General features: G+C 40.6%; 1 protein-coding gene across 1 annotated transcript in view; it reads right to left on the reverse strand.

The window, feature by feature from the left end:
- Positions 1-644: 644 nt before the first annotated feature.
- Positions 645-20,644, reverse strand: part of POFUT2 (protein O-fucosyltransferase 2) — a 43,468-nt gene continuing 23,468 nt past the window's right edge. The window contains exons 7-9 of the mRNA XM_073633481.1: positions 18,408-18,588; positions 18,177-18,300; positions 645-5,277 (exon numbers count right to left, since the gene is read on the reverse strand). Of these exons, the coding sequence (XP_073489582.1) occupies positions 5,124-5,277; positions 18,177-18,300; positions 18,408-18,588 (459 nt within the window). The 3' untranslated portion in view covers positions 645-5,123. The remainder of the gene's footprint in view (positions 5,278-18,176; positions 18,301-18,407; positions 18,589-20,644) is intronic.

Here is a 20,644-nt window from a genome sequence, read left to right on the forward strand (position 1 = left end):
CACAAAGTTTGAGAGCAGGATATAACATTTTCTGACAACAAAATCCGTTGTCGGAAATTCCGATCGTGTGTACACAAATCCGACGGACAAAGTGCCACGCATGCTCAGAATAAATAAAGAGATGAAAGCTATTGGCCACTGCCCTGTTTAGAGTCCCGACGTACGTGTTTTACGTCACCGCGTTCAGAATGATCGGATTTTCCGACAACTTTGTGTGACCGTGTGTATGCAAGACAAGTTTGAGCCAACATCCGTCGGAAAAAATCCTAGGATTTTGTTGTCGGAATGTCCGAACAAAGTCCGACCGTGTGTACGGGGCATTATACTTGCAGCCCTATACAATTCTAAAGGTAGATCATGACACGCAGAGAGACCTGGAGATCAGACAAAGGTCCTGAAAGTGAACTGCACTGAGACTTATGCATTTATATGTAAGGATATGCGACAAAAGGGAGATGAAGGTAGTTTTCACTGTGAACCAAATAATGATTTTATAAACTGGGGTATGTTATACATTATACAAGTGTGTTAAGTTTATTTTTTGTACTAGGAGGATAGTGCCATCTTGTGGTCAAAACACAAGTTTTTAATGGTCAATGTGAATCAAGTGGACTTTTTTACAAAAAACAAAACAAAAGCAACAATTATTACAAGCCTTTTATTGGTTCATTAAAAAAACAGACTGGAGGTTTAGTTTTCACCCTCTTTCAGTCAAAACAAGTTAGGGCAACAATTACCCACTTAATAAAAACAACAAATAGAATCTATACATCATTTCTTCCCTGCAGTATTTACATTTAGAATGTGCAAGTGGAATAAAACCAGAAATTCTGAGTGACAAATCCTATTACTTTGATGCAGATTTTTCACAAATATTAGCAGTGTGTAACAGTAAGAATTACTGTATATGTATCTTAATACTGAAACAAATGCCATTAAAAAACAAAAACAACAAAGTTGGCAAAAAGTAGACAGAGCATTTAGAGAAATAATATTAGGAAAGGGGGCAGGCAGCATATTTATTACTATGCAAGATGCAACCAGGTTGATAAACAGCGATTTATTTTTTCCTGCTTGGTCTGACTTAAAAGGTGATGCTGTATTTATTATACTTTAAGACAGGGGTCTCAAACTGGCAGCCCTCCAGCTTTTGCAAAACTACAAGTCCCATGAGGCATTGCAAGGCTGACAGTTGCCTTTCCTCCTGGCAGCAGGATTTTTGCAAACAAAAAGCTTGTAAACGTGTCTAGGCGCATCAAGTGCTTGGGTGTTAATTCATTTCATTGACCAGAATAATAATTTATTCTGCCCATAGAAATGACTTAAAGCGGAGTTCCACACAAAAATGGAACTTCCACTTTTCGGAACCCTCCCCCCCTCCGGTGTCACATTTGGCACCTTTCAGGGGGGAGGGGGGTGCAGATACCTGTCTAAGACAGGTATTTGCACCCACTTCCGGCATAGACTCCCATGGGAGTCTACGCCTCTTCCCGTCCCCACCACGCTGTCTCCTGGGAAACACACAGCTCCCAGGAGAGAGTGGGGACCACTTGGGACGCGCAGCGCGACTCGCGCATGCGCAGTAGGGAACCGGGAAGTGAAGCCGCAACGCTTCACTTCCTGACTCCCTCACCTAGGATGGCGGCGGCAGCTGCCGAGAACCGAGCGGGTCCTCGGCGTCACCTGCCGACATCGCTGGACCCTGGGACAGGTAAGTGGCCATGTATTAAAAGTCAGCAGCTGCAGTATTTGTAGCTGCTGGCTTTTAATATTTTTTTTTTTTGGCGGTGTGGGTGGACCCCCGCTTTAACGCTCAAACGCTTCACACACAGCGTAAACACGCATTTAGACGCATCAAACATTTTTTCTGCCAAAAGGCTGCTCCTGAAAGTGCTGGGAGTATTTTTTTCCCTGCCTCTAAACACCCATGTGTGTGAAAGGACGCATACTAACATACAAAAATGTCCAGTGAGCATGAGGCCTAAATATATAGGCTTTGTTACAGCCTACATACTGAATATTTTTCAGTTCGTGCACCAGTCAAAAGTGTAGACGTGTTAAGTAACAGACTGAGAATAGTAATGTTGGTCAAAATCACAAAAGTAACTGAGTTAAAGTGGAGTTCCACCCAGAAATGGAACTTCTGCTGATCCAGTTCCCCCCCACTCCGGTGTCACATTTGGCACCTTTCGGGGGGGGAGCAGATACCTGACTAATCCAGATATTTGCTCCCACTTCTGGCAAAAGATCACCGCAGTATCTGCGGCAATCTACGCCATGTCTGGCCCCTGCTCCGTCCCCCCACTGTCTTCTGGGAGACACACAGGTTCCACTCAGAACGCACAGCGTGACTCGCACATGCGCAGTAGGGAACCAGGCTGTGAAGCCGCAATAGATATAGAAAAAAGGAGGCTTGATTAACATGTATATAGTGTGTACCAAAGAGAGAGTGATTGCACTTCAACCCCTAAATGAACTACAATAAAAGCCGCAAGGCTTCACTTCCTGATTCCCTTACTGAAGAAGCCAGCGCCTCCACTCGGGAGCCGAGGGGTGGGTCAGCTTCGAATGAGGACATTGCGGGCTCCCTGGACAGGCAAATGTCCTTTTAAAAGTCAGCAGCTGCAGTATTTGTAGTTGCTGACTTTTAATTTTTTTTTTTCAGGCGGAACTCCGCTTTACTTAGTGCTTGTAAAGGCTGAAGGTATATGCATAGAATGCATGAAGGTAAAAAAAAGCAAAAAAACAAAAAAACCTTCTATGTGCTGCTCTCCCCACAGCCCCCCAATATTACCCGAGGCCGATCCAGCGCTGTGCAGGGGAGCCTCGGCTCTCCCTCTCCTCATTCGCTCCTGCTGCTGTCAATCACAGCCAGTGGGGGAGGGAGCGGGGGGGAGGGGCCAAGCTGCGCTCTGTGTCTCATAGACACACAGAGGCGGCTCAGTGTTGCTCAGCTTGCTCTGGGGACACGCCGCAGCGGGGAGGAACTGAGAAGAGGATCAGAGCTGCTCTGTGCAAAACCATTGCACAGAGCAGGTAAGTACAACATACTTGTTATTTTTAAAACAAAAAATACACTTTAAGAGTTGAAGCCTGGAAAGCTTGCTATGAACACACATAATCCTCTTCCCATGCAAAAGAAAACGGTTTTCTTTAGTTTTTTTTTTGTTTTTTTTTAGTAATCTTTACCTTGCTTTTTCTGTAAATAAGCATTCCTCAAATCAATGATGTCATGACCTGCTCTTGATAAACTAATTAATGAATTATTTTTGTGTGCTGGAAGGAGGACATTAGAAGATACAGCACGTACATCTGCTCTTACACAAAGCACTACATTTCGCATGACGCAATAGGAAATGTAAAAAATGTTAGCCCTCTTTGTGGGTAGAGCAGAAGAGTTAGAGGCGTTTGTGGGATGCCTCTATTTGCACAGCTGCCAATCAACTGATGTAGGCCACAACCCAGTCCTATGCTGATCCTTCCTCCCACAGGAGGCATGACTTCATGACGCACACTCCTTACAACGAGGGACCTATTTCTCCTTATGGAGAAAGCAGCATCACCTGGTCGCATAGACAGAAAGAAAAGGAAACAAAGGATGAAGGGTGAGCCAGTTTGAGGCATCAAAATTTCTGGAAAAAAGACATAAGAAAAAAGCTGAAATTTTTACAGAGGTAAGACAAGTACGTTGATGATAAGAATATAATCATTCTGTTTTTAGTTGGGCTTTAAAGTTAGCCATTACAGATATTATTCATAGTTACTCATTTTTTCTGACAAAAATGACTGTTCTTGAACGGATAATACTTTTTAGAGCACTGTAAATAAAACACGATTGCATTTAGTTTGTAAAAATACAATGTTTCTCTTCTTGTGTCTATGCTTTGTCCCCCTGTGTAATACACATCTGCAGTAGACTCCCTATATGAACTTTTTATAGACAACGTCACAGTATATTGCTGTGAATTCAACAGAATGTGCCAGCACACTATGCACTCACATGAGGGCTTCTAGCCCTACAAAAGGGAAAGGGTGATAATGCTGCAGCTGAATTAAAGCTTAACTTCAGGTATGATCCTAACTGCATACTCACAGTGGTCAAGCATATCTGAGGGACCACTGTGGAAGCAAACAATCACTGTAGTAGTCAGCTACTACATTGATTACCATGATCTTCCGAATCCTGTGCTGAGCATCAGTCCTGCTGCACACTGACCACAGGGAGGCGCTCAATCAGCACTGCTGCCATTCACAATACAAAGGGTTCTCTGATTGGATGAAGTGGAGATGATGACGTCACCGTCCCTCCTTTCCCTAGACTGACTAGTCCAGTGATTGGCAGGCTCCGCAATGGCCCATCGGGTATGAAATATACATGCAAGACCAATGCAATTAAGATCAGGATCCACCTTGCTTACCAGGAATTATTTCAATTAAAGCACAAAATATAAAAAAAAAGATTACATTTTTTTTCATTTTCCCTACACAGAAATATGTGTAATGTTATATTTGGTTTAAGTCTTTGGGTTTGAATACACTAAGATTTCCACTTATATTTTATATCTTACCATTTTTATATCTTGCCAAGATCTCTACATAGTAAAAATAAAAATAGAAGAAAAGGTGGCAGTCACAAGGGTATATACACCCCACTGTGCAACACATTCTGATACAGAAAGTAAAATGGTCTGCTGTATGGGTACAACACCACTTTATATTTTTACTAGATGTCATTGTGCCATCATAAGAAATTGTTTCATTTTTTTTCATTAAAGAAAACAGTCCCATGACTATAACGCAAGAACAAGTTAGCTACCCCTGCATTGCATCCCTTTTTCCCATTACTGTAAACACAGAGCTAGTGATGAGCTCTGCTAAACTTTAACTGCTCTCTAATCCACAAGTAGCCAGCCCTACATTGAAAGAAATGTACTCATACATCCAACTCTGGATGTGTGAGGTACTGAATAGATCCCTCATTTATTTAATCTCACATCCTATAACAGAGCATTAGACAGCAGCAAAATGTCCACTTTAAATCAGCCACCTGCAGCTTCCAGGTATGTGCCGGTTTGGGTAGAGTGAATGCTACAGGGCGGATCGCCCCCTACTGAAGTGTACAGTCAGTAGACAATTTTCCAGTGCGTTGGCTGCTCACAGTTCTTTTCTTGCTCTCCACAAAATCGATTGTAGGTTGTCTTTGGGTCAAAACCTAAAATTTCTCTCTCTTCATGAATGCGGAAAGAGAAGGTAGAAACGGAAGTGCCAATAAAATACCTGTAAGCAGAATTAGACAAATTGTGATAAAAGAAGTAAGTGTTAGGTAGGGTTCAAGGCTTTTTTCTGCTAATGCTTGATAGGCAGTTTAGGAATATAGGACAGAAAAATAATTCAGCAAGATCCAGTTAAAATATTTTTTTTGTTTTCAAAACAGTACAAGAAGATTAAAATATCAGTCAAGTTTTTACCTGAAAATTCCACAACCACCCCTTCCTTTTCTGTCCTGGTGGAACCAGGACAAGAAATTTTAGATACAGGCAAGAGCAATAAAAACCTGCCAAAGTTGTGGCTTTTCCCCAGTCTACTAAATGTGCGTTTCTGTTCCTCTTTCCCTCTCCTGTCCCCCAGAAAGAAAAGTATATATACAGTATTTCTGTCTGGATTTGGGATGTACATTTAAGCTCTTTCAGACCAGAATTATTGGAAATAGAATCAACATCTTCCTCTGAAAATGCTAGATGCGTGGGTGTTACGCTAATCTGGTAGCTTCAATACTTTAGGTTGACAAGTATGCAGATAAGGACTCTAACTTGCTATATGCTAATTCTAGGTTAGTGACTGAAGTCAGAGACTACCAGGAAATTAGCATTTTTAGTCATCACATTCTTAAAGCGGTAGTAAACCACAGTGGATGGAGGAAAAAAAAAAGGCAATGTCATAATGTGTCACATTATGAGAGACTTACCTTAGAACGAAGCCCTTCAGAGCCGTGCGGTCACCGCTGAGAGGGCTGACATCTTCCCCCCTGTCCACCATCCGGGAGCGCGATGACGTTGTGTCTATGGCACTGGCTCAGAAGGTTTGGCACTTTATGCCGGACCTCCAGAGCGCATGCGCCGGTAACATCACCAGCTGCATGCACTCTGAATATCTCCTAAACTGTGCAACAAGTTTAGGAGATATTCACAGTACCTACAGGTAAGCCTAAAAGGAGCTGTAAAGGCAGAAGGTTTTTTTATCTTAATGCATCAAGATAAAAAACCTAGCCCCTTCTCTCTCCAGCAATGTCCACAATTCCCTCAGCCATCCACTCCTCCTGATTGGCTGAGACAGAGCAACTGTGCCATGGGCTCCCGCGGCTGTCAAAGTCAGTCAGCCAATCAGGGGAGAGAGGGGGTGGGGCCAGGTCGGGGCTCTGCGTTTGAATGGATACACGGAGCTCTGACTCGGCTTGGTTGCCCTCTGTAGCAAGCTGCTGGCTCAGGGGCACTCAAAGGAGGGAGGGACTAGGAGCCGCAAAGAGGGACTTGAGAAGAGGAGGATCCAGGCTGCTCTGTGCAAAACCAACTGCACAGATGAGGTAAGTATAACATGTTTGTTTTTTTGTTTTTTTTAAACAAGCCTTTACAATCACTTTAATATAGGCTTGCCTGTAGGTACAAGTGGTAGAACAGAGTTTACTACCACTTTAAAATTCAAAGTACATACAATTACAGAAACCATCAATTTCCTACCTACACAGGGAAGGGACTGCAGGAGTAGAGACAGCACATGCTGGAGGTTAAGTGCTGGAGGGAAAAGACTAGTGGGATCTGCACTCTAGCACACAGCTCAATCCCCTTTATCCATGTGACCTGCATAAAGCTCCCTCCCCACTATTTACGTCACTAGTGAGATTTGCACCCCAGTACACAAAGCTCACTCCAAAGTCACAATCCCATCAGAGAGATTGCGCCAGCATACACAGCTTACTTTACAGTATCCATGCCAACAATTATTGCCACAACACACACTTCCTATTACCCCTGTGTCCCAAGTTGTTCAGAAACGTTACTCAGCAGTATGCATTTTACTTTAATGTGTGTTAAGCAGTTTACACACTTTACAGCCTAACTATACATTCTACTACGGTAAGGTAAATGGTATAACAATGAAAATATCTTAAAATACAAAAAATTGCTTGCCTAAACGATTATAAGGTTTGTAGCAAGCGATACCCTGGTCACTCAATATACAGTCTAACTGTGCAATCTCTCTGAAGTCTTCCTTAGATTTACCAACTATGTATTGCAATGGCCTACCTACACAACTCAGTCATTTTAGATCCAACCAGGTAGATCCTCACACTGCATAAGGTTTGGTAAGATTGTACAATCTCATTGTACTGTGTTGTATCCAGCTTTCCCATCACAAACTGCTTAGCTATAGCAGGTCAGTTTGGTTTGCTGTAATAGAAATTTGGTACTAGATTGTAATTTTTTTTTTTTTATTACCTCTGCCACAAATTAAAGTAGTATTTCAGCTTTAATATGACTTTAAATAGTCAGTTTGGGCCAAGCTGGCCCAAAGAACTATTTTCAATGCATAACTATGTGGCCGCTGTATACACTGTAATATTCTGTACTAGCTGTTCCACAGCACTATGGGCAACTTTCTGTCTGCTACCTGAATTAAATCGGTCAGGCAGAATGCTTCCCTGCCATTCAGGAGACACCTTGTATTTTTATAAATCAATACAAAGCTGCCTCTGATTGAGGAAGAGAGAGAGGCGGGTGGATGACTCACAATTTCAGCTGGCTTTATGTGGATTGAAATGTGGCTGGTTCGGGGGCAGGAGGCGGAGCCTAGCGGAGCAGACATGCATTGTTAGAGCTCCACACCGCTGAGGAGAGAAGAGAAGGACAAAGCGGAGCCTGCAGGCTCAAAAGGTATCCATTTGAACCTTTTTGCCCAGGGAACAAACTGTGAAAGTTTGGGCAGGAAATATGGTACTGGGAGGAAACCGTGGCAGAAATAAAAATCACCTCACAAAGAGCTCACAGGCACTCACTGCAGCTGAAGCAGCTCCAGTCACCTCACAAGATACAGCATCAGGGCGCTCTCACAGGCAGAAAATGTTACAGCAAGACTCTCCATTTGAGTCAGATACAGAACAAATCCTCTCACAAACTTCTCCACAAGCCTCCTCAGTATCCCCAGTAATATTATTACAATTTGAAAAGATGCTTCATAAGGCTTTAAAACAAACCTCAGACCAAATAACAAAAAGCCTAACCAAAGAAATAAGAGAGCTGGGAAACCGCACCGCAGCCTTAGAAATAAAAATGGATGAAATTAAAATTACAACCCAAGAAAATATAACAGAATTGGAACAATTAAAAAAAGAGAATTTAATACTTCAAACTAAGCTCGAAGATTACGAAAATAGAGCCAGACGTTCAAACTTGCGCATAAGGGGAATACCTGAAACTGTGACAGACCTGCAATCTACTATTACTGCTCTATTACAAGAACTAAAGCCAGATATCCCTATTGAACGTTTAGAACTGGACAGAGTACACAGAGCCCTCACAGCCAAAAAGAAAGATGGACCCCCACGTGATATAATCACAAAATTTCATTATTACAGAACGAAAGAACAAATACTAATTGCTGCAAGAGAAAAAAAGGAACTTAATTTTCAAGGACACAATTATCAAATTTTTGTTGATCTATCCCAACTTACTATTACTAAAAGACGATCCATGAAACCCCAACTAATGGAACTGCAACGCCACAACATTATGTATCAATGGGGCTTCCCCTTTTCAGTCAGATTTAACTACCAAGGTACAATTTACAGAAGCAGATCAGCAGATGAACTACAACAAACCCTTTTAAAATTAAATCTGACAGAACCCACAAGCAGCAACACTCCCACACGCAGAAGAATGGCGTCATCTTCACCTTCAGGCAGCACCCAGAAAATTTCAGAACAAAATGGGAATCATCATTCTCACAAAAGAGGCCGTTATGCCACATCATCCATGGACCAAGAAGATTCAATGGACTGACATCCTAATTCCTGATATCTCTTCATTTATTATACTAAGAGATGGTTCTCTATAAAAAAACCTGTATTTATAACTGAATGTAACTGCATTCTGATAGTCACACACTGTGTGGGATCATCTTACATTCCAGTTATATTTCTTATTACTTCTGATTCATATAGCCTTAGAATATATAAGTGAAATAAGGAAATTCTTGTTCGGTTATATATTATCAGGTAATAACAATAGATTTATTACTTTTTAGGACAAATATGTTCAATAATCCAGAAGTAATGGAAGCTTTTTCTTTCTTTTCTTAAAACAAATATATTATTACCTAACTAGTTCCTAGAATTATGTTTTTGTTTATTCTAATCTGAAGCAATACAACCTCAATTTTATGAGTTAACATATCTAAAAAGTTACATATGAATAAAATATGTAATTGTTTACTCTAAAAGGGTTAAAATCCCAAAATAATTCAAACTATCTTCATCAATACCAAAGTTATTAACAGTACCTTTCTAACTGAATTATTTAGCCTAGGGCAAGACTAACCATATACAACCACCCTGGAATAAATAATTTCAACAAAAACTATATTCTGCACTCCAATTAATGAAACATCATTTTGATGTCTTTTGACATAGCACTTCTCTCCTGTAAGCGGAAGATCCGTGTACCCCCATTAGCCCTCCTCATTCTCCCAACCATATTATGTGGGAGTGTGACGAAGGCACTTATTCCCCTGAGAGAGATATTTATTCTCTTTCACGGGTAAATTGTGATTACTTGCAAAAAATAATTTATACAATGTATCATCTAATCTCATATGTTTTTTGTTTACTCTTTACTCCAGAATTCACTGGTTTCTTTTCTATCTATTCATCTCTTCAGTCCACACAGGTTGATCTGCGCAGTCAGCTCTGCATAACAAAAAGTAAGTCAAAACTATTTGATCTATTGCCATGGCACCACTGAATATACTTTCCCTGAATGTTCAGGGAATAAATGTCCCTCAAAAAAGGACCAAAGCCTTCTGTACTTTCCATAACAAGAAGGCTCACATAGTATGCCTCCAAGAAACACACTTCACCAAAGATTCTACTCCAAAATATATTTCTCCTTTTTATCAACAAATTTACATGGCTTCTGCCTGTACCAAGCAAAGGGGAACTCTAATTGCATTTCACCGATCCACACCATTCACCTTATCATCAGAAATTAAAGACCCAGAAGGTAGATACCTGATACTCATGGGTTATATAATGGATACAGCAATCACGGTGATTTCCTACTACGCTCCTAACAAACAACCTACACCATTCCTCTCACATATATTACAAGTGATTAATACACACAAAATAGGAACAGTAATAATGTGTGGGGATTCGAACCAGGTCCTCCTCCCATTTCTAGATAAATCACCTTTTACACCATCCAAAATAACCTCTAGATTACCTTTTTCTCAACTTCTTTCCAAATACAATCTGGTAGATTCATGGAGAGAAAGTAACCCAATGAAAAAGAAATTCACTTATTTCTCGCACCCTCATCAAACCTTCACCAGAATAGATCATATTTTTCTAACAATAGGAATGATACCAGAAATTATTGCATCAGATATAATTCCGATTCCGTGGTCTGACCATAATGCAGTATACACTACTATAGCCTCAGCCATACCAAAAGCGCATGACCCAACGTGGTACTTACCGGACATAATGCTCAAACACCCACTACATCAGATGGCCATTGAACAAGCTTTAAAGGAATACATATCAATTAATAATACAACAGACATCTCCCCAATAACACTGTGGGAAGCTCATAAGCCTGTCTTGCGTGGTACAATACAAAGACAAATGGCACTATTTAAACGGGAACGCAAAAATCTAGCAAAAAAACTAGAACTCATTTTTAATGCAGCCTACATATCATTTCAAGATAATCCATCTCAGAGTACAAAATCTCATCTGGAAAAATCTAGATTGGAATACGATCTATTTCTCACTGAGTCAGTTGATAAATCCCTCAAACGCTCCAAACACAATTTCTACATGAATACAAACAAACCAGGTACATATTTGGCTCGGGCATTAAATTCAACTAACAAATCTTTCAAACCAATACGTTTGAAATTATCAAAAAATGTTTACACTTGTAATCCAGTTAAAATAGTCCATAAATTTCACTCACATCTCGCAACTTTATACAAGACAAACAATGAATTTAATCCTACAGAGGCTGAATCCTTCTTCTCAAAAATAACCTTACCTGAGTTATCTCAGAATCAAAAAAGCAGTTTGGATGAGCCTATAACTATAGATGAAGTTGCTAACGCCATAAAAGACCTAAAACTTAACAAAAGACCAGGCCCAGACGGCTACTCGGCTTTATACTATAAAACATTCTCAGAAATACTCTCTCCCATTCTCACTGAAACTTTTAACAAACTTCTAGATGGACATTCTTTTCGGCAAGAAACACTAATGGCAATTGTTTGTATGATCCCAAAACCCCTTTCTGATGATACTTCCTGTGTGAATTATCGGCCTATCTCTCTGTTAAACCTCGATATTAAATTATTAGCAAAAATAATAGCAAAACGCCTCAATAGCATTATAGGAAAATTAATACATAGAGATCAAGTAGGCTTCATGCCAAATAGACAAGCAGGCGATAATATACGCAGGGCAGTGTTATTGGCACATATTGCTAAAAAACTGAAAATCCCTTTATGTTTTCTATCTCTCGATATTAAGAGGGCATTTGACACAGTATCCTGGCAATATATGCAATATTCATTACAAAAATGGGGTTTTGGACCCCACTTTTTAACATGGATCAAAGCATTATATAATAAACCCAAAGCCTATATAAAATATGCTGGATACAAATCTGAAGCCTTTAATATCGAAAGAGGTACCCGACAGGGTTGCCCATTATCTCCCTTATTATTTGCCCTTATACTCGAACCCATGGCCCAATACATCAGAACAAACCAAACTATAACTGGCATTGAAGTAGGAGGTATTACACACAAATTATGTATATTTGCAGACGATATATTACTTTTTCTATCATCACCACAGGTCTCTGGTCCTAACTTAATACCAGCTCTTGATGGATTTGCAGCCCTATCCGGCCTTATGATTAATCCTAAGAAATGCCTAGTGCTTAATATTTCACTCACAAACATGGGCTGCACTCCCATTCACATGGGCAGAAAAATCAATCCCATATCTTGGAATTCATTTAACAGCATCTCATTCTGACTTATTCTCAACCAATTATCCTCCTGTATTAAGACAGATCACAAATCTAATAAAACAATGGTCGCAACTTCCTTTATCCTGGATAGGGAAGATTAATGCAATCAAAATGACTATTCTACCCAAATTGCTTTATCTATTCAGAGTCCTCCCTATTCCAATTCCTTCCTATTTTTTGAGAATAGTACAAAAAAGAGCAACTTCGTTTATATGGGGCTCTTCTAAACCACGTATACCTATACACACACTACATCTTCCCAAAAATAAAGGAGGCCTGGGATACCCTAATTTTACTAACTACTACAGAGCAGCACATTTGGCCAGTCTGTCCAAATACCATGCAAAACAGGAAATCCCATTATGGGTATTTATAGAGGCTTCAGAAAATGACCCTCTATTAATATCAAATTTATTATGGCTTGACCCTAAAGACCGCTTTAAAATTCATAATCCCATAACTAAACACTTCTTATCTCTCTGGGATAAACTAAAAACCAAATATCAGTTACAATCTCCACACAATCCTCTCCTTTCTTTTATCAGAAATCCGGCCTTTTATCCGGCATGGATCTACCCAAATTCTTTTAAAGCTTGGACAACATCAGGCATTCAGACACTAAATGACTTCATAGCATCTAAATCATTCCTTTCATTCCCATCGCTTAGAGAAAAATATGATCTACCAAACTCTGAGATATTTAGATATCTCCAAATCAAAAATTTCTATACACCATTCCTAAAGGGGGATACACCATTATCCCAATTATCCATTTTTGAATCAATCTGTACAAAAGATCCATTTGCTAAAGGTACAATTTCATCACTTTATAATCAATTATATGGAGTAGCAAATCTTAATAGACCCTCTTACGTTCAGAGGTGGGAGGAGGACCTGGGACGAACTTTAGAAGACACGGACTGGTCTAACATATGGCTCACATCTAAGTCATCTTCACCCAACATCTTAGCACTGGAGACAAATTATAAAGTCCTAACTCGCTGGTACCTTGTACCCGCTAGAGTGGCAAAATATTCACCTAATACCTCAGCTCTTTGTTTTCGAGGATGCCCAGAAATAGGCACATATTTACACATATGGTGGACGTGCCCAGTAATCCAAACCTTCTGGAAGGAAGTCTTCGTGATTGCATCTAAAATATTTAAAAAAATAATACAACCAGATCCATATTTAACTTTACTTAATCTAAAACCGGAATGGTTAACACTCTCTCAATTCAAACTTATGATCCAACTAATAACGGCTGCAAAACAAACAGTGGCCAAGGCATGGAAATCTCCTACATTGGTACTAGCAGAAACAATTCACAGAATGAATAATACAATGTCCCATGCTAAGATGGTAGCCATCGATCAAAATCAAATTCCAAAATTTGAAAAACTTTGGCATCCTTGGATAAAACAACAGTTCCTGTCAAACTTCAATGACTCTGTCCTGTTGCCATGATAACAGATTAAATGACTTACAGAGACACCCATTCTAAGGCTTCAAAGAGAACTAAAAAGAATAATAAACTGACGAGCGGGACAACCTTGTGGACCATACCTCTACCTTTCAACCCTTTTTCTTCTTTCTCTTTCCTTTTCTCCACCTTACGATTAAAGCTCATTATCAGAATTTATTTGACCTATATACACTCTACTTGTAAACAATATGTATAGTAGGTATAAATCATTTAAATACCTACAAAAGTAACTAAGGAAATGATATATATCTTTAATTTAGGTTTACGTGAACCCAATGTTTAATATTTGAAATTTCATGATATTTACCTATATAAACCCTACTGCAAAACAATGAGCTTACTTTATAGATCCTTGTAAACTTACTTTATGTATCTTTATAACATTGTATACTCAATAAACTTCTTTTGACAAGGAAATGTGGCTGGTTCAGCAAGAATTTGGATCAATGTATGGACAGGGTGGTTGTACAGAAGTCGATCAACTACCCTGATGGAAAATTTACGATCAATCAGTACCACCAGCTATAGCCAGTAGCACTGAATAGTGTATTCTGATGGCGAGGAAGTCTCTCTGCTGCCAGAATACAAAGACACAGCGGGAGGATTCCCTCATCCACCTCAAATGTGTGGATGGGGGAATCAAATTACTTTTGAGCTGCCTTCCACCATCAGAGGAGACCTTGTATTTAGTGAAAAAATACTACTGCAGAACACAGCTCTGCTTACTGTATGTAGCTAATGCCACTACAGCATGTACAGTGGCCGCATAGTTATATAATTGAAGTACATCATTTGGGTCTGCTCTGTCGAAAGTGAAACTTCACTCTCCCAATCAACATTGTTTAATTTTAATCATCATGCTGCTACCATTAGTAAAGAGTAGGGATGAGCCAAACACCCCCCGGTTCGCTTCACGGCAGAACATGCGAACAGACCAAAACTTTGTGCGTGAAAATTTGAATGTGAAAAATCAAAAGTGCTAATTTTAAAGGCTAATATGCAAGTTATTGTCATAAAAAGTGTTTGGGGACCTGGGTCCTGCCCCAGGGGACATGTATCAATGCAAAAAGAAGTTTTTAAAATGTCAGTTTCTTCGGGAGCAGTGATTTTAATAATGCTTAAAGTGAAACAATAAAAGTGTAATATTCCTTTAAATATCGTGCCTGGGGGGTGCCTGTAAAGTGGCGCATTTTTTCCCGTGTTTAAAACAGTCCCTGCACAAAATGACATTTCTAAAGGAAAAAAGGTAATTTAAAACTGCTTGCGGCTGTAATGTAATGTTGCCCCCCAGCCCATTACCAGGCCCTTTGGGTCTGGTATAGATATTAAGATGAACCCCGCACCCAAATGAAAAAAAAAAAAAAAAAAGGCATGGGGCCCCCAGGCACTATATACTCTGAACAGCAGCAGTATACAGGCGGTCCCCGGGTTTCAAATAAGATAGGGACTGTAGGTTTGTTCGTAAGTTGAATCTGTTTGCAATTTGGAACAGGTACATTTTGTAAGTGTAGCTCCAGCCAAAAAATCTATTTTTAAGCTTTTTGGATAACATAGGGAAGGGTTATCATCACCCCTGTAACATTTGTTTTGCGGTCTGTGCCCCTGTTCAGAAGATTTCACCTCACTTTCTGTCCCAGTGACAATTGGATTTTGAAAATTTTGGGTTATTAGGGAAACAAGGATTGGTGATAAAGCATCAGTGGGGAGACACCTTTTTCCCATATTAACTCTTACAGGAGAGAATTTCCCTTCCTTGGGGTAGATTTCCTCTCACTTCCGGTTGTCTCTCTCCGTTTGTAAGTAGGAGTCGTTTGTAAGTCGGATGTTTGAAAAGAAGGGACAGCCTGTATATACTATACAGCCTGCCCTATACACTCTGTGGAAAATTGGGCCTTAGGTGTTGGTGGTACCAGAACACTGTAAGCCCTCACAGTTACTCTTGGTGGGCGCTGGAACGGGCCCTGCTGTGAAATATTATATTAAGAATTGTAATCACATGCCCCTGTTAAACAGGGGCAGAAAAATTGGGCCTTAGGCAGTGGTGGTGGCACAACACTAAAGCCTCACAGATGCTTTTGATGAAGCGCAGGAACAAGCCCTGCTGTGAAATATTAGATCAATTTTAATTACGCGCCCCTGTTAAACAGGAGCAGAAAAATTGGGCCTTAGGTATTGGTGGTGGTGCGAAAATATTCTTAGAAGCTATCATTAGGAGGAACAGGATAGCCACTCAGCATAATAGGATAGTCACTCAGCATATGCAGTCTTCAAGGGATCCCACATCCATAGAAAAATCATTTGGTTACATCAGCATCAGGTGCTTGGTAGTTGGTGATCCAAAACTGATTCATTTTTATGAATGTGAGCCGAACAACAGAGTCTGTGGACAGGCGCACTCTGTGATCAGTTACAAAGCCTCCAGCAGCACTGAATGTGCATTCAGAAAGAATGGAATGGATGGAATGGGCCGCTTTGGCAGCTGCATTGGCAGGCAAACTACTCTGAGCCTGAGTGACAGAGAATGAGGAGGATGAGGAGGGCTTTGTTATCCATTCCACCAACTCTTCTGCATGTTGTGGCCCAATAACACGGCCAGCTGCAGAAAAAAGGACAAGTGTGTCCCACGGCCACGTGCTGAGGATGCACCGTGTCCACGACCAGCACTGTCGACTGTAGACACAGAGCCTGCTTGCCCTCTTTTAGTGGCCTGTGAGCGTCTGCCTCTCCTTGGTGGCCTTCTGGACATGCTGTAAATTTTGTTTAGCAAAAAAACACTACACTGTATTGTGTACTGTGTACACCACCAGGAAAGAAGTAGCAACTGCACTAGGGGTGCACGTTACTGTGTACACCAACAGAAGTGTAATAACAACTATGGGTGCACTGTATGTATTGTGTACACCACCAGGAAGTAGTAGCAACTGCACTATGGGTGCATGGTACTGTGTACACCAACAGAAGTTTAAATAACAACTACGGGTGTACTGTATTGACCACCAGAAAAGTATGAGCAACTGCACTATGGGTGCACAACACTATATACTGTGTACACCGCCTGAAGTATATTAGAAACAGTACACCAGGAACAGCCTGCAGTGAGATATAGCTAAAATGTATGCAGTGGAGAGATAGATATAGATATAATATATACACATACATACACACACACAAGACTATCTGTGTGTGTGTGTATATATATATATATATCTCTCAAATACACTGCAGCTAACTGAATAATCTGCCTGCCTGCTCAATCTAGATGACACTCTCTCTCCGTCCACGCCAACAACGACACACTACACGAGGCAGACTTGCAGGCGGCCTTATATAGTGTGGGGCATGGACTAAGTCCCCCTGAGCCATGATTGGCAAAAGGCACCCTGCCTTTGGCCAATTATGGCTCTCTTAGCTGAGGGCGCTGTGACTGGCCAAAGCATGCAAGTCACGGTGCATGTTCTGGCCAATCATCATACAGTAATGCACTGCGCTCCTGCAGTGCATTATGGTCCGTTACGCTCCGCTCGAATTTGGCGCGAACGGCCCATAATGTTCGGTCTTTGACGAACGGGCGAACAGCCAATGTTCGAGTCAAACTCATGTTCGGCCCGAACAGAAAGCTCATCCCTAGTAAAGAGATAGGAAAATATATCATATTTACTTGTTTTAACCTAGGTTCACATTGGAGTGATTTTTCATGTGACAAGTTGCAGCCTATTGGAGGCAATGACATTGTTCCAATCGATGCGACATGGATTTTGTGGCGCTGCACCAATTTGCAAAAGTAGTTCCTGCACTACTTTTGCTGATTTCAGGTGCTACTGCAAAAGACATCTGTGCATGAAGCCACACAGATGTCTATCAAGTAGCACCTGAAATCGCGCTGACCTTGCTACTTTGAAATCACGCTACTTCAAGTGGCTAAGTGGGTGCGATTTCAAAGTAGCATCAATGTGAACCAGGGCTTAAACTTTTTTTTTTTCACATTTCTGGTTTCTTGCCTAGGCAGATGATGTCATACATACCCGGAGTCTTTAGGAGGGGAGGAGGGGTTTTCTTAGCTAAACACACCCTCCTGCATGCATGCCTGAGCTAAGAGCTGGATTCCAGAAAGTAAATGCTACATTAAACATTTGCCCTTACTCAAGATGGCCACGGCCAGAAATGCTAGGAGGTTGTTTTTCAAAGTGATTTCTCAACGAAATAAAGCATAGTGACATGGATGGATTGGGGAGTTTACTTCAAATATTAAGAATTAAATGTTGTTTTTGGTTTGTGCTGCTCAGATGCAGTGAAGCTCTGCTTTAAACCTGGAATTCTACTTTAAAAAGGACAGAAAATGTGGATCCACATGGGTCACTATGAGGGATCTGTAAGTATCACCCTACCTGGCATGAGCACAGATCCACTGATCTATAATTGCCACTCCTCCATCCTTGTACAGCTCCAGCTCTTCCCACGTAGGTTCATACCTCACCATTTCTGGGATCAATTTTCGAAGTTCTTCAAGATCTATAAAGAAATGGCAGCAATGGACATATGTTTGTAAATGGAGATATTACTACATCCTATTTTTATAATAAATGTATTTAGAACACAGCGATACTTCTGGCACTGACCTTGCCTGTCAGAATCAGTAGCAATAAACACTTTCTTGAGTTTTTGCTTCTTTAAGAGGCTGTGAATTTCTTCAGCTGCTCGTCGTAAGCTAGGCACATCTTCTCTGTGGCCCCAAATAAAGTCTTTTCTTCGAAGATGTACAGCAAGATAAGGTCCTCCTAGCGGTGCGCTTGGCTTTGTCTATGTAATGAACAAAGAGCATTAGCAACTTCACTTTTGAATGAACTGCATTTCAGGCCAGATTAAAGGATAACTATATTTTTTATAAAAAGTAGTTATCCTTTTGCCCATGCCCCCTGACCTAAACAAACCCTATACTCTCCCATCCCAAATGTATATAACTGTATCTGACAACTGTAGCTCACAGGAACCTTTAAAGCCAAACTCTTCTTCCTTCTCACTGCATAGATGAACCCCAGAGAAGTCTACATCTCTATTGGGCCATATATTGATACTGTGGTGCTTAAGATTTCTACAGTGCAGGTGCAGCCAGGTGAAAAAAAGAATATAGCTGAAGGAGCTCTGTGGATGAGGTGTAAAAGAAGAACTGTACTGGAAAAAAAAAAAGTGCTTTTACAGTATCTCAAAAAAGTGAGTACACCCCTCACATTTTTGTAAATATTTTATTTTTTCATGTGACAACACTGAAGAAATGACACTTTGCTACAATGTAAAGTAGTGAGTGTACAGCTTGTATAACTGTAAATTTGCTGTTTCCTCAAAATAACTCAACACACAGCCATTAATGTCTAAACCACTGGCAACAAAAGTGAGTACACCCCTAAGTGAAAATGTCCAAATTGGGTCCAATCAGCCATTTTCCCTCCCTGATGTCATGTGACTCGTTAGTGTTACAACGTCTCAGGTGTGAATGGGGACCACTGCCTTGCTAAAAAAGCTGAGGGTAAAGGTGATGAACTGGCCAAGCATGTCTCCAGACCTAAACCCTATTGAGCATCTGTGGGGCATCCTCAAAACGGAAGGTGGAGGAGCGCAAGGTCTTGAACATCCACCAGCTCCGTGATGTCGTCTTGGAGGAGTGGAAGAGGACTCCAGTGGCAACCTGTGAAGCTCTGGTAAACTCCATGCCCAAGAGGGTTAAGGCAGTGCTGAAAAATAATGGTGGCCACACAAAATATTGACAATTTGGGCCCAATTTGGACATTTTCACTCAGGGGTGTACTCATTTTTGTTGCCAGCGGTTAAGACATTAATGGCTGTATGTTGAATTATTTTGAGGGGACAGCAAATGTACACTGTTATACAAGCTGTACACTCACTACTTTACATTGTAGCAAAGTGTCATTTCTTCATTGTTGTCACATGAAAAGATCATAAAATATTTACAAAAATCTGAGGGGTGTACTCACTTTTGTGAGGTACTGTATGTGCACTGCTAGGATCCAAGGACCCTTATATTGATCCTAAAGGTAAAAATTTAGCATGTTCCTGCTATTAAATGGGTAGGACAATGAGCTTCATCTGTCAAAGATCTTTTCACCAGAAATATATGTATTTACTTTAAGAGCTGATGCCAAAGTTGTTTTCCTGCAACTGGTGTGTGTTTGGAACAACACAGGTCAGCAAATCCCAGGACAGCTGAAGAACTTGGTATCAGACACTTGTAATCCCTTGTACAGCAGCACTCACCACATACAGATGTGTTGAAAAGTAACATAGGAGGAGAGGCAAAAAAACAAAAATAAAACAGACAAGATCTTATCAGTCTGCTTCTGCTCTTTCACTGTCCAGTCAGCAGGCAGAGGGTGTTCCTTCTACAATTTCACGTAGTAACAGGGAAAGTGGCATAATCTGCCTGGCTGTGCTGTGTGGTAGGAAAATAATGGACAGATATACAACATAAAACAGCTACAGTGGGGACGGAAATTTTTCAGATCCCCTTACATTTTTCACTCTTTGTTATATTGCAGCCATTTACTAAAATCATTTAAGTTCATTTTTTCCTCAATGTACACACAGCACCCCATATTGACAGAAAAACACAGAATTGTTGACATTTTTGCAGATTTATTAAAAAAGAAAAACTGAAATATCACATGGTCCTAAGTATTCAGAATCTTTGCTGAGTCCAGCGGTGTTTGATTATACTGATTGGACTTAATTAGGAAAGCCACACACCTGTCTATATAAGACCTTACAGCTCACAGTGCATGTCAGAGCAAATGAGAATCATGAGGTCAAAGGAAGTGCCTGAACAGCTCAGAGACAGAATTTT

Source organism: Aquarana catesbeiana, linkage group LG06 (genome assembly GCF_042186555.1).
Source record: "Aquarana catesbeiana isolate 2022-GZ linkage group LG06, ASM4218655v1, whole genome shotgun sequence".
In the NCBI taxonomy this organism is placed as follows: domain Eukaryota; kingdom Metazoa; phylum Chordata; class Amphibia; order Anura; family Ranidae; genus Aquarana; species Aquarana catesbeiana.